Source organism: Toxotes jaculatrix, chromosome 22, assembly GCF_017976425.1.
Source record: "Toxotes jaculatrix isolate fToxJac2 chromosome 22, fToxJac2.pri, whole genome shotgun sequence".
Classification (NCBI taxonomy): domain Eukaryota; kingdom Metazoa; phylum Chordata; class Actinopteri; family Toxotidae; genus Toxotes; species Toxotes jaculatrix.
In genome coordinates this window covers 2732153-2750257 of record NC_054415.1, presented here as the reverse complement: position 1 = coordinate 2750257, position 18105 = coordinate 2732153, and the positions used below count along the sequence as shown (strand labels likewise).

Genomic DNA, 18105 nt, shown 5'->3' with positions numbered 1-18105 from the left:
ACCTGCATAGTAAAGTTTGGTTTTCACATTTACGCCGTTCAATGTTGTCTAAGTGAATTTTACATTTTAATTTTACACTAACAGCCGTACTCTGATTGCCGCCTCACTGCCACCTTGCATTTTTCTCAAAGGTGAAAGCGGATTGGCCGAGACATTTTCGGCTCCTCTCTGATTGGTCAACGCTGCAGCTGGAAGGCACCTGCTGCACCTGTCGCGCGACCTGAAGAAAGTTCGACAGCCGTTGAGAAGTTAGAGTGGGCTGGACCATCTTGGAGAGGGGAGGAGGGGGGGGACCAGGAAAATCGAGTCCGGAACACAAGGAGGAAACTGGAAGCTGTCGGGCGAGTTTCTACCGTTCTGGATGTGAATGGAGTGGTCCGCGAGCTCTGTCCTCCTCGAGACTCTCGGAGAAAACTTTCAAACATTAGCGGTGTTGTATGAAAAATGACAGTTCGAGCCGTCAGAACTATCGGAGGATCAGAGCGTTAGTCTTAGCTAAGTTTGTCGCCAATGGAGAAATGGCGTCGGAGCTGAAATTGAATGGGAACGAACTTTTGGAAGTTGACATATGCGACGGCGGCGTGTTCTCCGAAGACGAGAGCGGCGTTTTTGTCAACTCGGCCGCCTCTCTCCAGGAGGATTTCTCCGGCTTTCAGCAGTGGACGAGCACCGCTGAGTCACCGAATGACACATCATCACCTCCGGGACAGCAGGAGGTCCCCAGCGAGCACGGAGCTCCTCCTGGCACCGGTACTGCCACCCAAAGGGCCAACTCGACCGGTGACAGTGACTCTGAACTCCAAGGTGATGGACTTAAAGCTCCGAGGACGTCCATAGTGGACTGCCTCTTGGTGGAGCTTTATGAGACCTACAGTGGAGGCAGCAGGAGGAATGTGGACAGCTGGGACAGCTCCACCGAGGCGTCTGGATCAGATGCTTTCCTGGGCCGCAGTAACTCCGGGTCCAGCTTCCTCCAGGAGCTCCAGGAGAAGCACACAAGGAGGCATCAGATGAACTACCTGGCCCAGAAAGGTGAGGGGCGTGTGGACAGGTGTTTGTGTGTTGCAGGGGCGTTGACCACAGGTGGCATGGGCTGGTGAAGAATGTGTTCACCCTGCAGACAGATGCATGCTGGATAAACAAGGCCATCCAGTGGCCAGAGAGGTTGCATGTACTGAACAAGCAGTGTTTTTTTTAGTTATCTGCAGCCACACTAAGCATCACAGTTACATCAAATATCAGATGTAAACTTAAATGACAATGTTATGGATCCGACTCAGGATATTTTCCCAGTACTGAAATGTTTAGCAGATACACTGAATTTTATTATGGCCAAGACAAAGAAACTATTTAATGTGTATTGGTCATGTCTGGCAGATACCTGATCTGCTTAGTAAGGTCAGATTAGGGGCCGTTGCATCCTTAGAAAATACAATTAATTAACAGTAAATAGCATTGTGGAGGCCATGACTGGAAATCAGAAATTATCCACCCATTTCATTTACTCCCACACAGGAACCAGTTACACTACAACAGTATTTTTAAAGCTAAGTCACCTAGGAAGGGAGACAGCAAACAGAAGATGAACTTTAATAATATGAGACTTAATCTGACATGGATTTGCTCTTAGCTTCGTGAACTACTCATATGCGCAATAATTCCTTCAATAAAACTAGTCTGTAATATGAGGTATGTGCCTTTTTAAGATTGTTTGGTTTATCAAGCTGTGTAGCTGGCTGGTCTGCAAGGGTTTGCTGTAATCAGAAATCAGGAGAAAGCAGCCGGAGTATGCAGACACAAACACACTCAGACCCAGAGGACGATTAGTGTGTTGACAGCTCATTTTCTAGTGTTGCCTCAGCGCCTTGAAAGGCATGTTACTGTGAGTGCCGCGCTGCCATTGTTTCCTCTGTTAAAGTGGAATCCTACAGTAAATACTGCCAGGCCTGCGAGTTCACTGTTTGCCCTCTTCGCATGTGAGCCTCAGTCAAGTTAAACAATGCAGACGGCCGCCACTCAGGAAGAGGAAGGGCTCTGATAATGTCTCAAAGAACAGATAAAACATGTGGACACTGCCTCTAATGTGTGTAGTAAGGGCTGTAGTGAGGTTTAGGTCTCTTTTGGTAAAGCTATACAGTTGTTTATTGGTCAGCAGCTGAGTGGTATATTAAGTAAGCTCGTTAAGTAAGCTTTCAGCTTGCTAAAATGTGCTTCAGGAAAATCCTTGGAGCTCCAGGGAGTTGTCTATAGGTGTCTGACCTCCCTGTGGATGAGGGGTAATGTGAATTTTCAAGGGGTTTTTTTTTCTGGAAATGGAGGCAAAAAGATGATTATTATTCATATCCGAAAATAATGAGTATTTTCATTATTAATTAATCTGTCATTTGTTTTGATTAATGAATTAATGAATCCAAAGATGTAATGAAGAAAAGCAGCAGATATGTTTAAAGCCATAAAGAGCAAATATTTTGACTTAATACTGGACATAAAGGAATAATAAATTGATTAGTTTTATTTCCATTGATTTAGACAAAACCTTTTTGGTTGTCTGGATGATGACTGCCTCATTTGTGGCAGATAGCAGTTTCAGTATAAAGTTATTTCTTCATTATTGTTATTGCTGGTGTTTACTCTGCATTTATACTCTTTTGCTTTAAAGTTAGTTAGTTTTGTTAATGTCTCGTGTACTGTGTAATCTTCAGCTAATAATCAGATTTTCTTCAGCCTAAAAAGGTTTTGTGTGAATGGGAGGAGGATGTGTGTTTATGTGGGGCGATGCTCTGGTTCTCATTTCCTCTTTGCCTGCAGCTTGGAAAACAGACAAATGACTGTGATGTTCTGATTGTTCAGTTGAGTCCAGACATCACATGTTAGTCCAAACTTTATCACATGGCCTTATTTAGAATACATTATATTTTAGACATCTCTGTGTGCTTTCTCAGCCCCTGAGGAGCTGCATGCGATCATCCAGGAGGTGAAATATCGCACAGGCCTGCAGTCGGCCAAGCTGATTCGCCAGCTGAAGAGACGAGACCGACTCCACCACAAACTGCAGAAGAACTATGACATTATCACAGCGTGTCTTCAAGCTGTCTCACAGAAACGACGTAAGAATATATAGTTCTCTCTTTGCTTTAATACTAAACACTCACAAGGGCTCCTGGGGGCCTGCAGTTGTAGTGAAGAAGGTACAAATGCAGCTGCTGTGAAAGCCCTTGTGGGAGTTCTTATTAGGACCCATTCATTTTTATAAAGGCGAAATAGTATCACAAACAAAATCCACTATTGTGTAATACCACAAGCTTCTTTAAAATTTGCATTTCAATCCAAACAAAGAAAAGTGAGTCAATAGAATTATATTCTTTATTTAAAAATCATAGTTTTATGCTCTCATGTGATTTTCTGCAAATCTTTAATATGATCAGGTTCTCTGAAAACCAATCACAGGCTTAAAATCCAGAGTAAACACATTTCAAAGTTCAGCCAAAAGTACAAAAAGCCAAGCAGGGTGAATGCATTGCATGCACTAGTTGTCGTATCAAGTGTAGTATGAAAATTACGGTCTTGAATTTACATAATGGACTGTGACTTTGGCCCAGAGTGAAAGACTCGGGGGAAATTGTATGTTCATTTTTATATTCCAATCTCCCGACTCTTCAGCTTCAAAGCTGCTCCTGAAACAATTCAATTGAATATTCTGTTATGTAAGAGATGTTTGTAATAACATGGCCGATAAGGTAATTTTTTTTTCCAGGGAAAAGATTATGGATTAAACCTCATCTTTCACTGATATAAACAGGGAATTCAAAAGCCTAACCAGGAACTTGTTGGAAGTTTTGGAGAATAAGAACAGGACTAAATCTATGATGTCAACTTTATTTCATTTTACTGAAACATTTAACATGTCAGCCGACAGTTTCTGAGCTTCTTCACACAGTTAGCCTTGTAAAGGATTTTCCCCACAGGTGTTTAGAGTGGTTCAGTTTTTTGTGCTTGAAATGAAGAAAAAAGTACATAACATAACTGAAAGAATTTAGGTGCATGTTATAATTTTGCTTTTATTTTTAACTGTCTTTTTCTTTCAACATGCAGCATGGTGGGCTCACATGGAGGTAGGGTGTAAAATACCACACGGCCATTTCAGTACTAATATTAATCTGATCTCTGCATTTTATAGTAGCATGAAGATGGAACGAGCCGGCCTGTATCTTGAGTTATAAAAGAAAATACAATATTAAGAGCAGTGGCAAAAACATCTAGCAGCAAGGTCATTTATTATGATGCAGCATCGGCTATGAAGCATTAACATCAAGGCCTTTTTTTCATTATCGTCATCAAGGCTGTTTGCAGATATTGATTGAAAACGTCATTAATACTGGATGTCTTTTCCACTCAGGAAGCAGTCGTGGTTCATGGATTTAGATTGCAAATGTCATCTCTTTGATTGCCCTCTACTTATTTGCCAAGCCGTTTGGTTCAGTAGGTGACTGTGTATCAATCAGTCAGCCAATGTTTGCTCAGTTTTAAGTCTGCAGTGGACTGTAGGCTCGCGTCTCGGTGGAAGCTGTGCCTCACAGGTATGAGGAAAGTGCACACTGTGTTTTAAAGAATGATTTTTGTTTTGAATTCAGACCCAGCTGAGCTGTTGCTCAGACAGTCTGAGGAACTTGTGATGGGTATTTTTTAATCAGTTAACTGAAGAAATGATTGATAGATTGATCTTTGATGAAAATAGCTGGTAGTAGCAGCCACAGAGAGGAGAATCTAAATGTTTTATCTGGCAGTGAGTCATTTGGCCTCAGGTCTTTGCTGTATTTAAATCAAATCCTGTCTCACCTCGTGGGCTGTAGATGATCCAGTGGGACTTTTTTGTTCCGTGTTGTTTTTAATGTTAGGAATAAAACCTTCTCTGTGCGTGTGGGTTGTTTACAGTTTAATCTGAATATTTCAGTATTTCCTCAGTGGACTGTTATTCAGACGTCAGATCCCTGTCTGAGTTTGATTTTCCACGTTTACAGTACAAGCTGTGATTGTTGTATTAGCTGTCCAAACACTTAGTGGGTTAAGGAAACAAAAATCCATCCTTCCTCCACCCTCTCTCTTCATGCTCTCCTCCACCATTACCTCATCCCTCTCTGTCTCCTCCCCACGTGTCTCTGCATCCTACCGCATCCCTCCATCCTTGCACCTCCTCCCGGTGACGCTGCGCCGGAGGAGGATGAGGAGGTGTAGAGCCTCAGCAGCTCTACCGACCACAAGCAGCAGAAACCCTTATTTCTTCAACCGCTATTTTTTGACATTTCAGTCATATTTTATTTAGATATCTGAGTCGCATGAACATGTCTTCCTGGATTTCACTGCACCGAGAATAACAAACTGAATGATCTGTCGTTTCTTTGGGCATGAGTCGGAAACACAAACCATCACCGGAAGAGATTTGAAACATCAGTTTAATCGATTAATTTTTTTAACGTCTTGGCGGAAGGCGTCTGGAGGATCAGCTGCGCCCCAGGCCTGTGGGATGGCTTCTCTTTCTCCGGCGAAGACGCAATCAAGCGGGGACAAAGCGATGAGGTGATCGAGCGGACTGAACGGTTTGATTCCCGATGAGGCAGGAGCGGCTCCCCGCCGCCGGCAGGAGGCCGAGGGTGGGCGTGAAGCAGCGGCAGCAGGGATCGGGAGGGGTCGGTAACATCATCAGCAACGTCCTGAAGAAACGGAACGGGATATCCAGGAGCGCACCCCGGCTGCTCTGCACCTTAGAGCCAGGTGACCCATCAGAACACGCGTGTCCGGATCGGACAGGCTCATCGCATAGTTTAGTATTTAGTATTAAACATTATGGAAACAAAGTGGTACAACATCAGGACTGATTATGTGTAAGCGTGTGGTTTAATGGGCAAACACCAGTAACATTCTCACAGATACCCTCATAAAGTTTTAATTGGCTGCTGAAATTGTCAGCTGATAAATTCCTGTCATTTGCCACATTACAATTAACCAACTTAAGGTGTGTTAAGGTGATTTTCATCACTGAGAGTTAAACCTGACTGAATAACCAATCTGACTTCCAATGAGTTCAAAGTGTTGATGAGCTTCAGGTGTGGTTTCATCTATGTAACTAGCAAAAACATCCACGTCTCTCTACATTTGCTGGAATGTGGACATTTTGACAGTTTAAAGAAACAGACACCAGGTGCTGTCAGCTGGCCTGATACTGAAATCTGTAAATGAAGTACAGATGACCAGTTTCATATAACCTGTTTCAAACGATCTGATATGTGACTTTTTGGACATTTATTTTGTTGTTGAGAAGTTCTGCAGCTGCCGAACACCAGCTACCACCAAGGGTTACGGCTTTGTTTTCATGCATCTGTAGGAAATTATGATATAGGTCATGCATTCATCCTCCACTGGTCTCAGCTGGGTTCATATCAGTTCAGTTCAACCTCAGAGAAATTCAACTGTTACGATGTGTGTCCTCTGGACCGCGCTGATGCCGCCGACCTCAGTTAAATACACGTTGTGTGTCAGAGTTGTTGGACTAATCTGTGACAGGGAAGTAGGAGGGTTTTCCGTGTTAATCCTCTCCCAAAGCTGTGAGAGCAAACCGCAGAATAAAGCGGCGCTCATGCAGAATGGCGCAGGACAGAACGACAGAGGCGGACCATGCAGGTTAAACACCCATTTTGTCTTTTATTTTGGCTTTGTTATCGGAGAGATAAATATATTCTTCATACTCCCAGTGTAATCTGCTGCCCTGTGAGAGAGCGACTGATCCCCCAGAGACTCTGCCGGATGAGGGGAGGAGGAGAAATGGCTGCAGCCGGAGCGGTTTGGCCCAGAGCCGAGACATATCAGGACCATCCCTCGCAACCTCAGATCAAAATTTCATTTCCGTTTGGTCTTCGGCGGGGCTTTAGCCTACTGGTCTAAATACTTTCTATAAGAAAGTTCGTGTGTATTTGCAAAGAGATTTTACGAGATTTCAGTGAGGCGGAGATCGAAAGGAGTTCAGCACCACCAGGAAGTGGACAGCGACTCGTCAGACTCTGAAAGATTAAATATCAAAACTACAGCCGGTATAAATATATATATATATATAACAACTCTAGGCGATTTGATTATGATACCACCTGATGGCGGTTAAATATATTCATTCATCGCGGCAGTTTAGTGCACAGGTTAAAAAAAAAAAAAAACGCCCACAGCTTCCGGTGTGAGTGAAGCTAAACTGTTCTCTGAAGCTTTTTTTCCGTTTTCATTCACAACATAAACTCTCTTAGTGAAACTATATGCGAGATCAGTTAAGCATTGGCAGGAGCCTACCAACACACATGATGCTCACATGTACATAATAAAGTGTATATAGTAAAATAACCACACATTGTGTATATAGTTTGAACACATACATTATAAAATATGATCATTTTATTAATATTTTTCCAAATTTAAGTTTGTCATCTTCTGTACAGTGACTTTTGGGAACTTGGGGTTGTTGACAGTGACAGTCGTCCACGCGTGGTTCAGCACTAGTCTAACCAACCAGATGTCTCTGTTATTTTGCAGGAGTTGACACGAGGCTGAAGTTTACCATTGAACCATCGCTGGGAAAGAATGGATTCCAGCAGGTGAGCTACAGCCCATCAGCTCAGTTTAAATTCAGCATGTTCCAGCAGAGACCTCAGTTTGTCAGATGCTCTGCTTTGTTTCTGCTTTTAGTGATTTAGTGAATGTGATTTACTCTTTTTTTTCTCTTAACTATTTTCTTAATCTATTTTCTCTTAACTTATTAATATTGTATTGGCAGGTTACACTTTTACAACCACAGCCTCAGTGGGAGTGTGCTGGTTAATTAAAAATGTAAAATAAAACTGTGTGTGTTTTCCTGCCTACAGTGGTACGATGCCCTTAAAGCAGTGGCCAGGCTTCCTACTGGGATACCAAAGGAATGGAGGAAGAGGGTATGAAACTTTAACTGAGTACATCACATGGCTTTGTTGGAACAGTTGCCTTTTTTCCTTGTTGTCAATGTAGTGCTTTGCTGAATTCAGCAAGCCTCACTGGGCATGAAAATCTAAGAAGCAGATTATTTTGAAAAGCTAAATTTAGCAGCTCCATTGCAGCCCTGTAATTGTTGCATGCTGAGTAAACGCCTGTGTGAACTGTGAGCCATGACCCGTGGGTGTTACTTTTGTTTGGACCCGAAATATCTTCCATACAAAAAAACATTTTGATAAATAAAACCTTATGAATTTCTGTCCTCCTTGTATCTGTTTTGAACCCAGAGGGGAAAAGAAATTGATGACCCAGTTGTGCTATTAGAAGAAAAGTATGTTTTCTTTGTTTTTGTTAACCTGCAAGCAGAGTTTTACAGGCGTGAGAGAGAGACAGCATTTTCTAAAAGAAAAATATGCGGAGGCACTTTGTCTACAATGCTCCATTCATCACACATCTTAACTTTATCTCCTGGGATGAGCAAGCAAAGAAATGGAAGCAATTACTTTCATCCTGTCAGAGGAGATAAACAATGAAATCTTGTCTCTTGAGTGAACGTGCAAAACAAAACGAGTCACTGTGAACAAAGAAGTGCTGGAGGAAACAGAAACCTGAGAATATTTTGGAAGGAAGGTTTAAATATTTGTTCATATAACTCCGTGGGGACAGTTAGTGAAAATCTGTATTTGTTGTCTTTCCTGATATCGAAACCATTTCTCTAGTTTCCTTCACCTTCTTAGAGTCACAGGTATTTTTGCAGCACTATGTAGTTCATTGTGTATCTACTATTGTTGTTCTTGTGTAGGTTTGGCTAACATTAGCAGACCAGTACCTGCACAGTATCTCTATTGACTGGGAGAAGACTCTTCGTTTTGCCTTTAACGAGCGTAGCAACCCAGACGACGACTCCCTCGGAATTCAAATCGTCAAGGTAACCAGATAGCATTTTTGTCTTTGGGTTTGTGGATGAGACAAATGTGTGTGCACAGAATATGTGCAGGGGAGTTTCCAGGCACTTGTGTTTTGTGTTTGCATGTGTATTTGTGTGTCCTGAGTCAGCAGCACGGTGCCCAGCCTCAGCCTCAGCAGACCGAGCACAGTGTGGCTGTGAAACATTGGTGTAACTGTATGTATTTGTTCTCCTGACCGCTGAGGTTAAAGCATAAGGCTTGTGCCTTAATCCATGCTGTACATCCTCCTCATATCCAGGACCTGCACAGGACTGGCTGCAGCTCTTATTGTGGCCAGGAGGGAGAGCAGGACAGGGTGGTGCTGAAGAGGGTGCTGCTCGCATACGCCCGCTGGAATAAAGCTGTGGGTTACTGCCAAGGATTCAATGTCCTGGCTGCTCTCATACTGGAAGTTACAGAGGGAAATGAGAGCGATGCACTTAAGGTATACGCACTCAACAACAGTAATGATGTTACAGCAATGATGCTCAAACTTTATGCTGTATGCAGTAAGTCTTTGGAGTTAAACTTTCTGATGGAGTTTCTGTTTTGATATGATTTAACACTGTGCTGCAACAGATTTCTCTTTTTTTCTGCTCTTTTGTATTCAGGTCATGATCTATCTGATTGACAAAGTGCTGCCAGAAAGTTATTTTGCCAACAACCTTCGAGCACTGTCAGGTAAACACGGTGACGCACACACAAGCTGATGTATATTGAAACTGAAGACATCCTGAACAGGATAAAAAAGGGAAAATGTTAGGTATACTGTAAGGTCTGGAATATGTCTGTGTCCCATGGTACCTACTGATCTGAGACTTTATTGACTGTTATATTTAATCTCTAACCAACTTATCCTGTTACCGTGTAATGTCTCCTCCTGTCAGTGGACATGGCGGTGTTCAGAGACCTTCTGCGTCTAAAGCTGCCCAGACTGTCCCAGCACCTCCACCACCTTCAGAAAGCAGCCAACAGGGAGGCTGGAGGTACAAATCTGTGTGTGTGTCAGTGTTTATGCGTGTGTATGCACTAATCACATTATACCTAATATCACAAATAACATGTGTCTCCCTCTTTCAGGCAGTTACGAGCCTCCACTGACCAACGTCTTCACTATGCAGTGGTTCCTTACCATGTTCGCCACCTGCCTGCCGGCGTCCACCGTGCTGAAGATCTGGGACTCGGTTTTCTTCGAGGGGTCGGAGGTGCTGTTTCGGGTGGCCCTCGCTATCTGGGAGAGACTGGGAGAGTAAGCAAACCTTTGTTTATGTGTTTTGTTTTTTTAAATTTCATTTTCTATGTCCTCGTCTTTTCCCCCTGCTCCCCTGTCCCTGGTTTTCATGTCTTTCAACCACTGTCTCCCCTCCTCCCTGTGTCTTTGTCCAGGAGGATCGAGTACTGTCAGACAGCAGATGAGTTTTACAGCACGATGGGTTGTCTCACTCAGGAGATGCTGGAGCACAACCTCATCGATCCTACTGAACTCATGCAGGTGAGGGATAAACAAACTGCTCACGCCTTTTAAAACAATTCCATGATGTTGTTAAATTGATATACAATATGTGATATTAACATACACCCCACTGTCTGTCAGGAGGTTTATTCCATGGCAGTGTTTCCTTTCCCTCAACTGGCTGAGCTGAGAGAGAAATACACCTACAACATCACTCCGTTCCCTACCTCAGTCAAATCCAATGGAAGGTTTGTTTTATACTGAGAAATTCCAGTACATACATTCGTGATCTGAGGTTGATCTGAGCACAGTCAGACCAGCTGGAACGTGATACTGACAGTGTTGGTGATGAAGACGTTATTGTCATGTTCCAGTGGTGGTCTGGGCAGCTGGGAGAGCGATGATGACGCCGACATGGATGATGAAGACTCTGTGGTGACTGCACTCGGTTGTCTCGGGCCCCTGGGTGGCCTACTGGCCCCTGAGCTGCAGAGATACCAGAAACATCTCAAAGGTCAGTGCAGCAGACATAAGAGATGACCCTCAGGATTTAAATGGTAACCCAGGGAGAGGTTAGAAGGGACTGCAGACAAGTGGTTCGAGGCCAGCTGTTGCCCCAAATCCTCATGTTCTGCCCTCGATTTGACTTCAAGTACGAACCGGCTCTGATCTGTTTCCTCCAGACAAATCCCCACTTCCTCCTCCTTCAACGACAAAAAGGCAAATAGCCTGAGGGTCACACTCCAGAGAGAGATTTTGAAATGACCTGAGAGTTTAATTCAATCTCATAATTAAATCTCAGTACAACTGACTCGACGTGGTTCGAACAGGAACCTTTTTAAGAGCTACATGTCGCCAGTGAACATCAATAAATCATGACCACAGTCACTCTGAGACAGCAGTATAATTAGAGTAAACAAACTAGACTGCCAGCTGTTACAGGCTTGTACAGTGAATTTTACATTGTGCGCCACAGGGTTGGATTTGTTTTTTTGCAGCACAAAAGCAGGAAAAGCTTCTGATGGAAAAATAACTTACTGACCCACTTCAGTGAAAATAAAGCAAAAACAAACAGAAATGCAGTAAAGTGAATGTCAAACATGTCTCAACACAATGCACTTTTAGCTTGTCTTCAAATGCTCATGTTGCCATCAGTGGCAAACAACAGGAAGGAGTGACTCACATGTGTGGGGTGGTTTCATTCAGAGCCAAAGTCTTTGAATATAGTAACTGAAGACTGAATGCATTACTGTGGTCTCCAAAACAGTCTCAGTCATGTGCAGTGTCCTAAAATAAATTCAGCAGAAACGCAGCCAGATTTTGCTGCATCGTCTACTTTAGATAGCATCAAGAGGCTTTTTTCTTTCTGGTACTTCTTGCTGTCTTGAGTGGTCAGCTGATCTTGATTAAAAAGGATGAAAGCAAAAGTGGGTGAGCAAATAAGTAAGAAAAGGAGCTTTAGAAGACCTAAAAAAAGGCACATTGGATTACGTCTGATTCATGTGTTTTGCTGGAATCTTTACTTTTTTTCTTTTGAACCAAAGCCCTTGACCTCAATCTCTTAAGTTTCACAAATTCGTCTTTGTCAAAGCAAACATCACAGTCAAGACAAAAATCCTAACAAGCAGAAAAAAAGTCAAGCCTTGTTCGGTAAAAAGCTGGGTCAACCTGATCTTCTGTTTTCTACCTCCAGACCAGCGAGCAGAGCAGGGAAACATTGCAGAGCTGAGCCCAGGAGCAGTGGGAGCCGGAGGGGCAGGCGGAGGAGTCGGAGGAGGCGCCAGGGCGGAGCATCAAGCAGCCATCAACAGCATGATGATGGAGCGGATGAGCACCGACATCTACGCCCTGAAGAAGCAGTACACACGCATCAAGAGGCGGCAGCAGCAACAGGCTATGCAACTCTACATACGCACAGGTGGGGGGAAGAGTAAAAAGCTAGTAAATAGGCATAAAGATGAAGTCCGAGCTACAACAGAAAGTCAGATGTTTTACGATGATGTGTGACTCATAGGACTTGGACCTGAAGTGGCCACAAGTCCAGGAGTTCTTCAGGAGTCTCTCAACAGCGACAGTACCAGCCAACAAACTGAGGGTACTGGTGCCGAACCATCTGAAACTGGGTGTTCTGGGGCTGATTTGAGGGTCTCTAATCAATCATTGGTGTTTGAAAAGCAGTCAGCTGATTTAAGGAGGGTAGTAGTACTATACATTTACCAGGGGTTCCCAAGGCAGATTTCCAATTCTTCTTCCAATTTGGGATAAATTAGAAAATATAGTCTATTGCAATCACAAAAAGAACATGATTGTCATGTTTTTTTTAACCGCGCACAGTCAAGATAAGTACACAGCTGACATTGTACAGTACATTGTGCAGTTTAACAGTTGTATTCTATGTTGTAGGGAAAAAACAAGCTCTATCATTCGTATCTGAACCACTGTGAGAATTTTCTTGATGAACTGAAAACCCTGTGGGGGAAAAGAAACATTGGAAATCTGGTGCAGGAACTTCTGGCTCAAAAATATTGAATCTCTTCCAGGTTGTATAACGGTGAACACTGTGTGACTAAATTTACAACATCAGGTTATGGCTGCTCTCACGTGAATTCATACCACGCTCTCAAAATGCTGCAGGGTTCACACTGTACGCGTATGGTTCATTTTCTAAAAACAGCAAAGGTGGCTGCAGTGCAGTGTTTGGTGTAGGATGTACTGTGGCTGGGACAGCTGGTGATGCTTTTGTTCTGGTTGCAGTAGTGGTATAGTTTTGGGCAAACTCCTGTTACTAACCCTCATTAACAAACTCTAACTCTGCCTGTTGCCGCTCCTCCCATCCCTTGCTAACATATGATTTCTGAGGCTTGTGTAACAGTATTACAGTGAGCTTTGATGTCACTCCCCTTCAGATACAAACATCTGCACACACACTCATCGCTTTACACTCTAATCACCATTTAAACTCTGTGCCTCAGCAATCAGCTTTTATAAAGTCATGTTTACATTAACATGGTTTACTGACATTGGGAAAAGGCCAAAACACTGCAGACGACTGTTATGTAATGTAATGTTAAGTTTTTTTTTAGAGGAAAAGAGCAAGACATGATTATGTCCATAATCCAAAAACCGTCTTTTCAGTGAGAGACAAACCAAAAGCTCAGGACACCCTCTGGTGTCTGATGGACGTGCTAAGCTTTTGGCAGCAGATGCTCTGAACAGCTGTCTGTCTGATCAAATGGACAATTACATCATCTCTGCCATTAATTTACTGTTTACACAAGTATTGAATTAGTCAATCAACAGAATATTAATCAATGAAATCAACTAAATATTAATCAATGAAAATATTTTCACAATTTCACATACACTCTGAAATTAATATCTCAAATATCTTTTTCTTTTCTTGCCTCTTCTTTTTTTTTTTTAGAGACTCTTTGTGCTTAGCATCAACTGTAAGTCTGTCTTTGTTTGTCCCTTTATCTTTCACCTTTCATCCAGACAAGTGCCCAGCCACCCGTGTCCTGGCCTCTCAACTCAACCCTTCCAGCTCTGTGATCAACCACCTCCTTCTGGGTCGGAAACCACGCGGAAGTCCCTGGGGCTCCAGACCCACATCCACTAGCACATCCACACTGCCAGGGGCTCGACCTGCTTTTCAGTCCCAGAGCGAGGGCTCCCCGGCCAGGCAGCGCTGTGGCTCATTGCCCTCCAATAGCAGTGGATCTCCAGGCAGCTCTGGAGGAGGCACCGGGTCACCTTGGCGTGCTCATGTCCGGGTTCATCGGAGGAATATAGCCAGGGCTCGAGCACAGCTGGGCTTTGAAGATTCAGAGGAAAGAGAAGATGACAAGGAGGAGGAAGGAAGATCAGTGAGACTGGAGGGTGAAGAGGAGACAAAAATTGAGGAAACCAAGAGAGAGGATGAGAAACAGGAAGAGGGGAGTGACACCTCCGTTTCTCCACCTCGTGATCTCTCTTTTACAGGGTCTGTATGTGAAGAAGCTCCACAGGTTGTGGATGAGACAAAAGAAGCAGAAATTGCAGAGGTGGTGGTGCAACTGGACTCCCTGGATCTAGAGGACGAGTCAAACCTGACCTCCCCCATCAGTACAAACCCAGAAACACGGCCAACACTCCCAGAGTCTAAACCTGCACCCCAAGTCCCTCCACTCCCTCCTCCGCCATCCTCAAACAGACACAAAGAGTCCGAATCCTCAGGTTCAGGAAGCTCTGACAGACACTTTCCCTCCATTGTGCTACCTCCACCTCACCACTCCTCCAACTCCGGCATCCCTTCTTCTTCCCCATCCACCCCGAGTCCACCCCCCTCAGCGGTCCCAACATTGCCTTCTCTTGGTCCATCCTGCTCATCCTCTCCTAGACCACCCTCCACGCCAACACCAAGCTCCACATTCCACCTCCCATCCTCTTCATCAGTTAATAGCTTATCTGCTCTCTCTCTTCCTGCCTCCTCCGCCTTTTACAAAACTTCCTGCCCTTCCACTCCCTCACTCTCTTCTGTCTCCTCATCTTCCAAATCTCGTATCTCCGCCTCTCCGTCAACCCCAGCGTTCTCCTCCACCACCTCCACTCCTAAACAGCACGTCTTCTCCCCGTTCCCTTGCGTAAAGCAGCCGAGGAAATCAGCCGCAGCTAGAAACCTCGGTCTCTACGGCCCCACATCCAGAACACCCACCGTACACTTTCCCCAGCTCAGCCGCAACCTCAACCGAAGTAGTGCTGCCGGCACCACCGGGAGTCGATGAAATCCTGAGCGCTCCTGAACTGATGCTGGGAACACACAGTTATTACATGATATGAAAAATCATTCTATAATTACACCGTGTTGCCTCCTGCGTATCAAAATAACCCATATCTTATTTAAAGTGGAGTGAAAGTTCTAGAAATGTAAAGTTGAAATTCGTGGAGAAGTTGCCTGATTATCAGTACTGAAGGAGGAAGGTTGTGGTTCACCTGATAAAAGGGTCATCCTGAAATTCACAAGCCATTACAGACAAACATTAAAGAACTAGTAAGTGTGAAGGAAATTTCTTTATGGTTTGTTTAGTGTTTCAGCTGCATCGGATCCGTAAAGCCGAGGAGGGTGGAACACAGGACTATAGGACTGTCACAGTATAAAGCCCTTTACAGTGGCCTATGCAGGTCCTTCTAGACCATAATTAATACATGACAGACAAAGATGAGACATTAGATGTGAAGGCAAACACATTCTACATGGTGTCTTCGGTGAGGCATTAAGTTACACTTGGTTCTGGAAACCTGTATCTCTTGAGGAATGAGGATTCTCCCCGGACTGACACATGAGGGGACTCTGGCCTGGACAAACGTGTCCTTCTGGACTCACTGAGACCATATGTATCAACACATTGAAGTACCTTTTTCATATGTGATTACACAATAGCCATCCAGCTGTTTCTATGCCAAGTATTTAAAGAAATAACAACACAAGAAATAAGGTATACCTAAGAATTAATGTAAATGAAGAATCATGAAAACATAATGTGTGTGTGCCCCCAAAAAAACCTCCTGCCCACTCATAAAACTTGTGATGTCCTGAAGCACTGCACATCTTTTGTTCTCTGTGTGATGGTGAAATAATTCTCTGTGTGTGATGTGTCTCGACTGTTGAACACGAGGAATGTAATGTCTCGATCAAAAATGAAGTAAGTGTGAATGAGAATGTGACTGAGACCAGCTTGGACAAGTTTTGTTTTGGCCATTGGAAGGTGAATACAGTATAAATGAAAAATGGAAAATCTAAATGTAAGTCAAGGTTTTCATTCTGAAACATGACCAGAATTTAAGTGGTGTTCAGATATGGTAAATGTAATGTGATGCTTTATACGTCAGAAGCAGAAAAAATATTATATCAACTCACATTAGTTGCTGTGTTTACAGAAAATACTGAAAGCATTCCTATTTGGAAACTTACCACAAGGCTGCTGCTTGTCACTGGGCTTTAAATGCAGTCCAGACAGACTGGAAAAATCCCAGTATGGTCAGTCATGTCATGGCCTGGAGAAACAACAACAACCTCTCAGTGGAATAAATGTCACAGCTGCAGCATAACATCCTGCTTTCAGCACAGATGTTGCCAAGAGAAGGGATTAGTCAAAATGCAAATTAAAGGCAATATAATTTTTTAGAAAGCAAGGTTTGTGTCCTTTTTTTTTTTTTATCATGACATGTAAAGTAGTATGTCTGAAAATATTTAGCCCCAGTTCGGGCCTCTCTAAATCATTGTTTTTTACATTTGAGACGTTTGCTTTGACACTTTCAAAGCCTTGACTCAAACCAACCTTGGGTACTGCTATTATTTGGTATTTATTTATTTTCCCGGCTGTTTTACGAAAATAGTTTTTAAAAATGTTTAGTTAAATTTTCGCCATAATGACCGTTGACCCCCAAAGTTGGGGAAAGATATTGAGGTGTGCACCGCGGCAACACATCGCTTCCGCTTGCCATCTTTGCTTCGGTAGAACAGCGGTGTCTTGTGAGACGAGTTAAAATGGTCTTTAATGTGCAGCAGGCAGATTATTTTTCCTTCCTTTGGTCTGAAGAGTCGTGAAGGAACGTGGAGGTTTCTTCAAAACGGTGGTAAGTTTCTGATCTGCCGGGGTTTTCAAAGTTGGGTTTGCTAACACGTTTAGATGCTATGGGAAAGTAAAACAGTCCGAGATGTTGAATAAGAGGGACAAAGTTCTGGTGAATATGCAAAAGGAGAATTATTATGATGTTGGTATGATAAAGTGAAAACGTGGTCAGTGAAAAGCTCCAGAGACGCCGGTTGTGAGTGGGATTAACTCCCTGAACGGGGCTGCAGTGTTGAAATAAGGTGAACTCACAGGTAGAGCTATGCTACAACCAGCGTTTCCAGATTATACAGACAAAAATCAGTTACATTAAACATTAAAAGTGATGTTTGATGTAAAAGTCTAGGTCTGGACTATAATTGACTGAATGCCATGTATTCAGCTACAACTAGCCTCGTTTTTAGCCTATAATTGTTCACATTATGGAAAGTTAATTTAGCCGAATTAGCTGTTAGCCGTTCCAGTTTGCAGTTTACTCGTGATTGTACAGACAAGTGTCACTGGATTACTCTGATATTGAAGAAAACGTAAAAACGTGATGATTCTCAGGCAAGTTCTGCAGCGCCTTTTTTTTTTTTTTTGCTTTTTAAAAGAGCCCACCTTAACAGCCAGTTAAACCACCCTCCTGGTACAAAAGGTAGCCATGATTTAACAGCTTGCCCATCATGGTAGGCAGTGTGCTGGTGTTAGCACTTGTCCTGTTATTGTTCTCCATGATGATAATATATGTTCAACTATTGTTATAGAGCGTCAGATCCAGTAATCCTCTGGGGAGACAAGGATGGTTTTTAGTCTTAGCACCTGTCAGCCACCACAAGTGTGTTATCCCCCTCTGTGTGCCATCAAGCGTCTCTGCAGCTTTACACATTATTTTCGTCTTCTTTACAACCTCATGACAATGTTTGTTGCCACTATTTTTATCTTCAGTAGCCAAATGTCTGTTTAAGTGTGTTTGAGCTCATTCATTCTTTGTGTTTTGCTACGGCTGCTCCATCTGGTTTCCACCGCCATAGTTTGTGGGATTTTCATCTTGTTCCTTATGTTGTTACTCACTAAACTACAGGAATGCTGTTATTTAATGACTCCAGCCCAG

The 18105-nt window shown here is 43.3% G+C and overlaps 1 protein-coding gene across 4 annotated transcripts; it reads left to right on the top strand.

The window, feature by feature from the left end:
- Window positions 1–302: 302 nt before the first annotated feature.
- Window positions 303–16541, top strand: tbc1d30 (TBC1 domain family, member 30). 4 transcript variants are annotated; one of them, XM_041030636.1, is made up of 15 exons: window positions 303–1032; window positions 2943–3107; window positions 7570–7631; window positions 7899–7964; window positions 8804–8929; window positions 9208–9393; window positions 9560–9629; window positions 9836–9934; window positions 10029–10197; window positions 10335–10440; window positions 10543–10649; window positions 10776–10915; window positions 12095–12319; window positions 12416–12496; window positions 13897–16541. In XM_041030636.1, the coding sequence occupies exons 1-15, from the start codon at window positions 438–440 to the stop codon at window positions 15162–15164; spliced, it is 3465 nt and encodes a 1154-aa protein (XP_040886570.1). In that variant the 5' UTR covers window positions 303–437; the 3' UTR covers window positions 15165–16541. The 4 variants fall into 4 exon arrangements, with proteins under 4 accessions (XP_040886570.1, XP_040886571.1, XP_040886573.1 ...); XM_041030637.1 differs by lacking the exon at window positions 12416–12496; XM_041030638.1 differs by lacking the exons at window positions 303–1032; window positions 2943–3107 and adding an exon at window positions 5252–5769.
- Window positions 16542–18105: the final 1564 nt, after the last annotated feature.

What these genes read in the sequence shown, in the direction of transcription:
- tbc1d30 (XM_041030636.1), top strand. Translation starts at nt 438, where the DNA reads ATGAAAAATGACAGTTCGAGCCGTCAGAACTATCGGAGGATCAGAGCG. An exon ending in CAAAGGAATGGAGGAAGAGG is followed by an intron (nt 7,965 to 8,803) that starts GTATGAAACTTT and finishes GTTCTTGTGTAG; the next exon opens with GTTTGGCTAACATTAGCAGA. An exon ending in ATCCTACTGAACTCATGCAG is followed by an intron (nt 10,441 to 10,542) that starts GTGAGGGATAAA and finishes ACTGTCTGTCAG; the next exon opens with GAGGTTTATTCCATGGCAGT.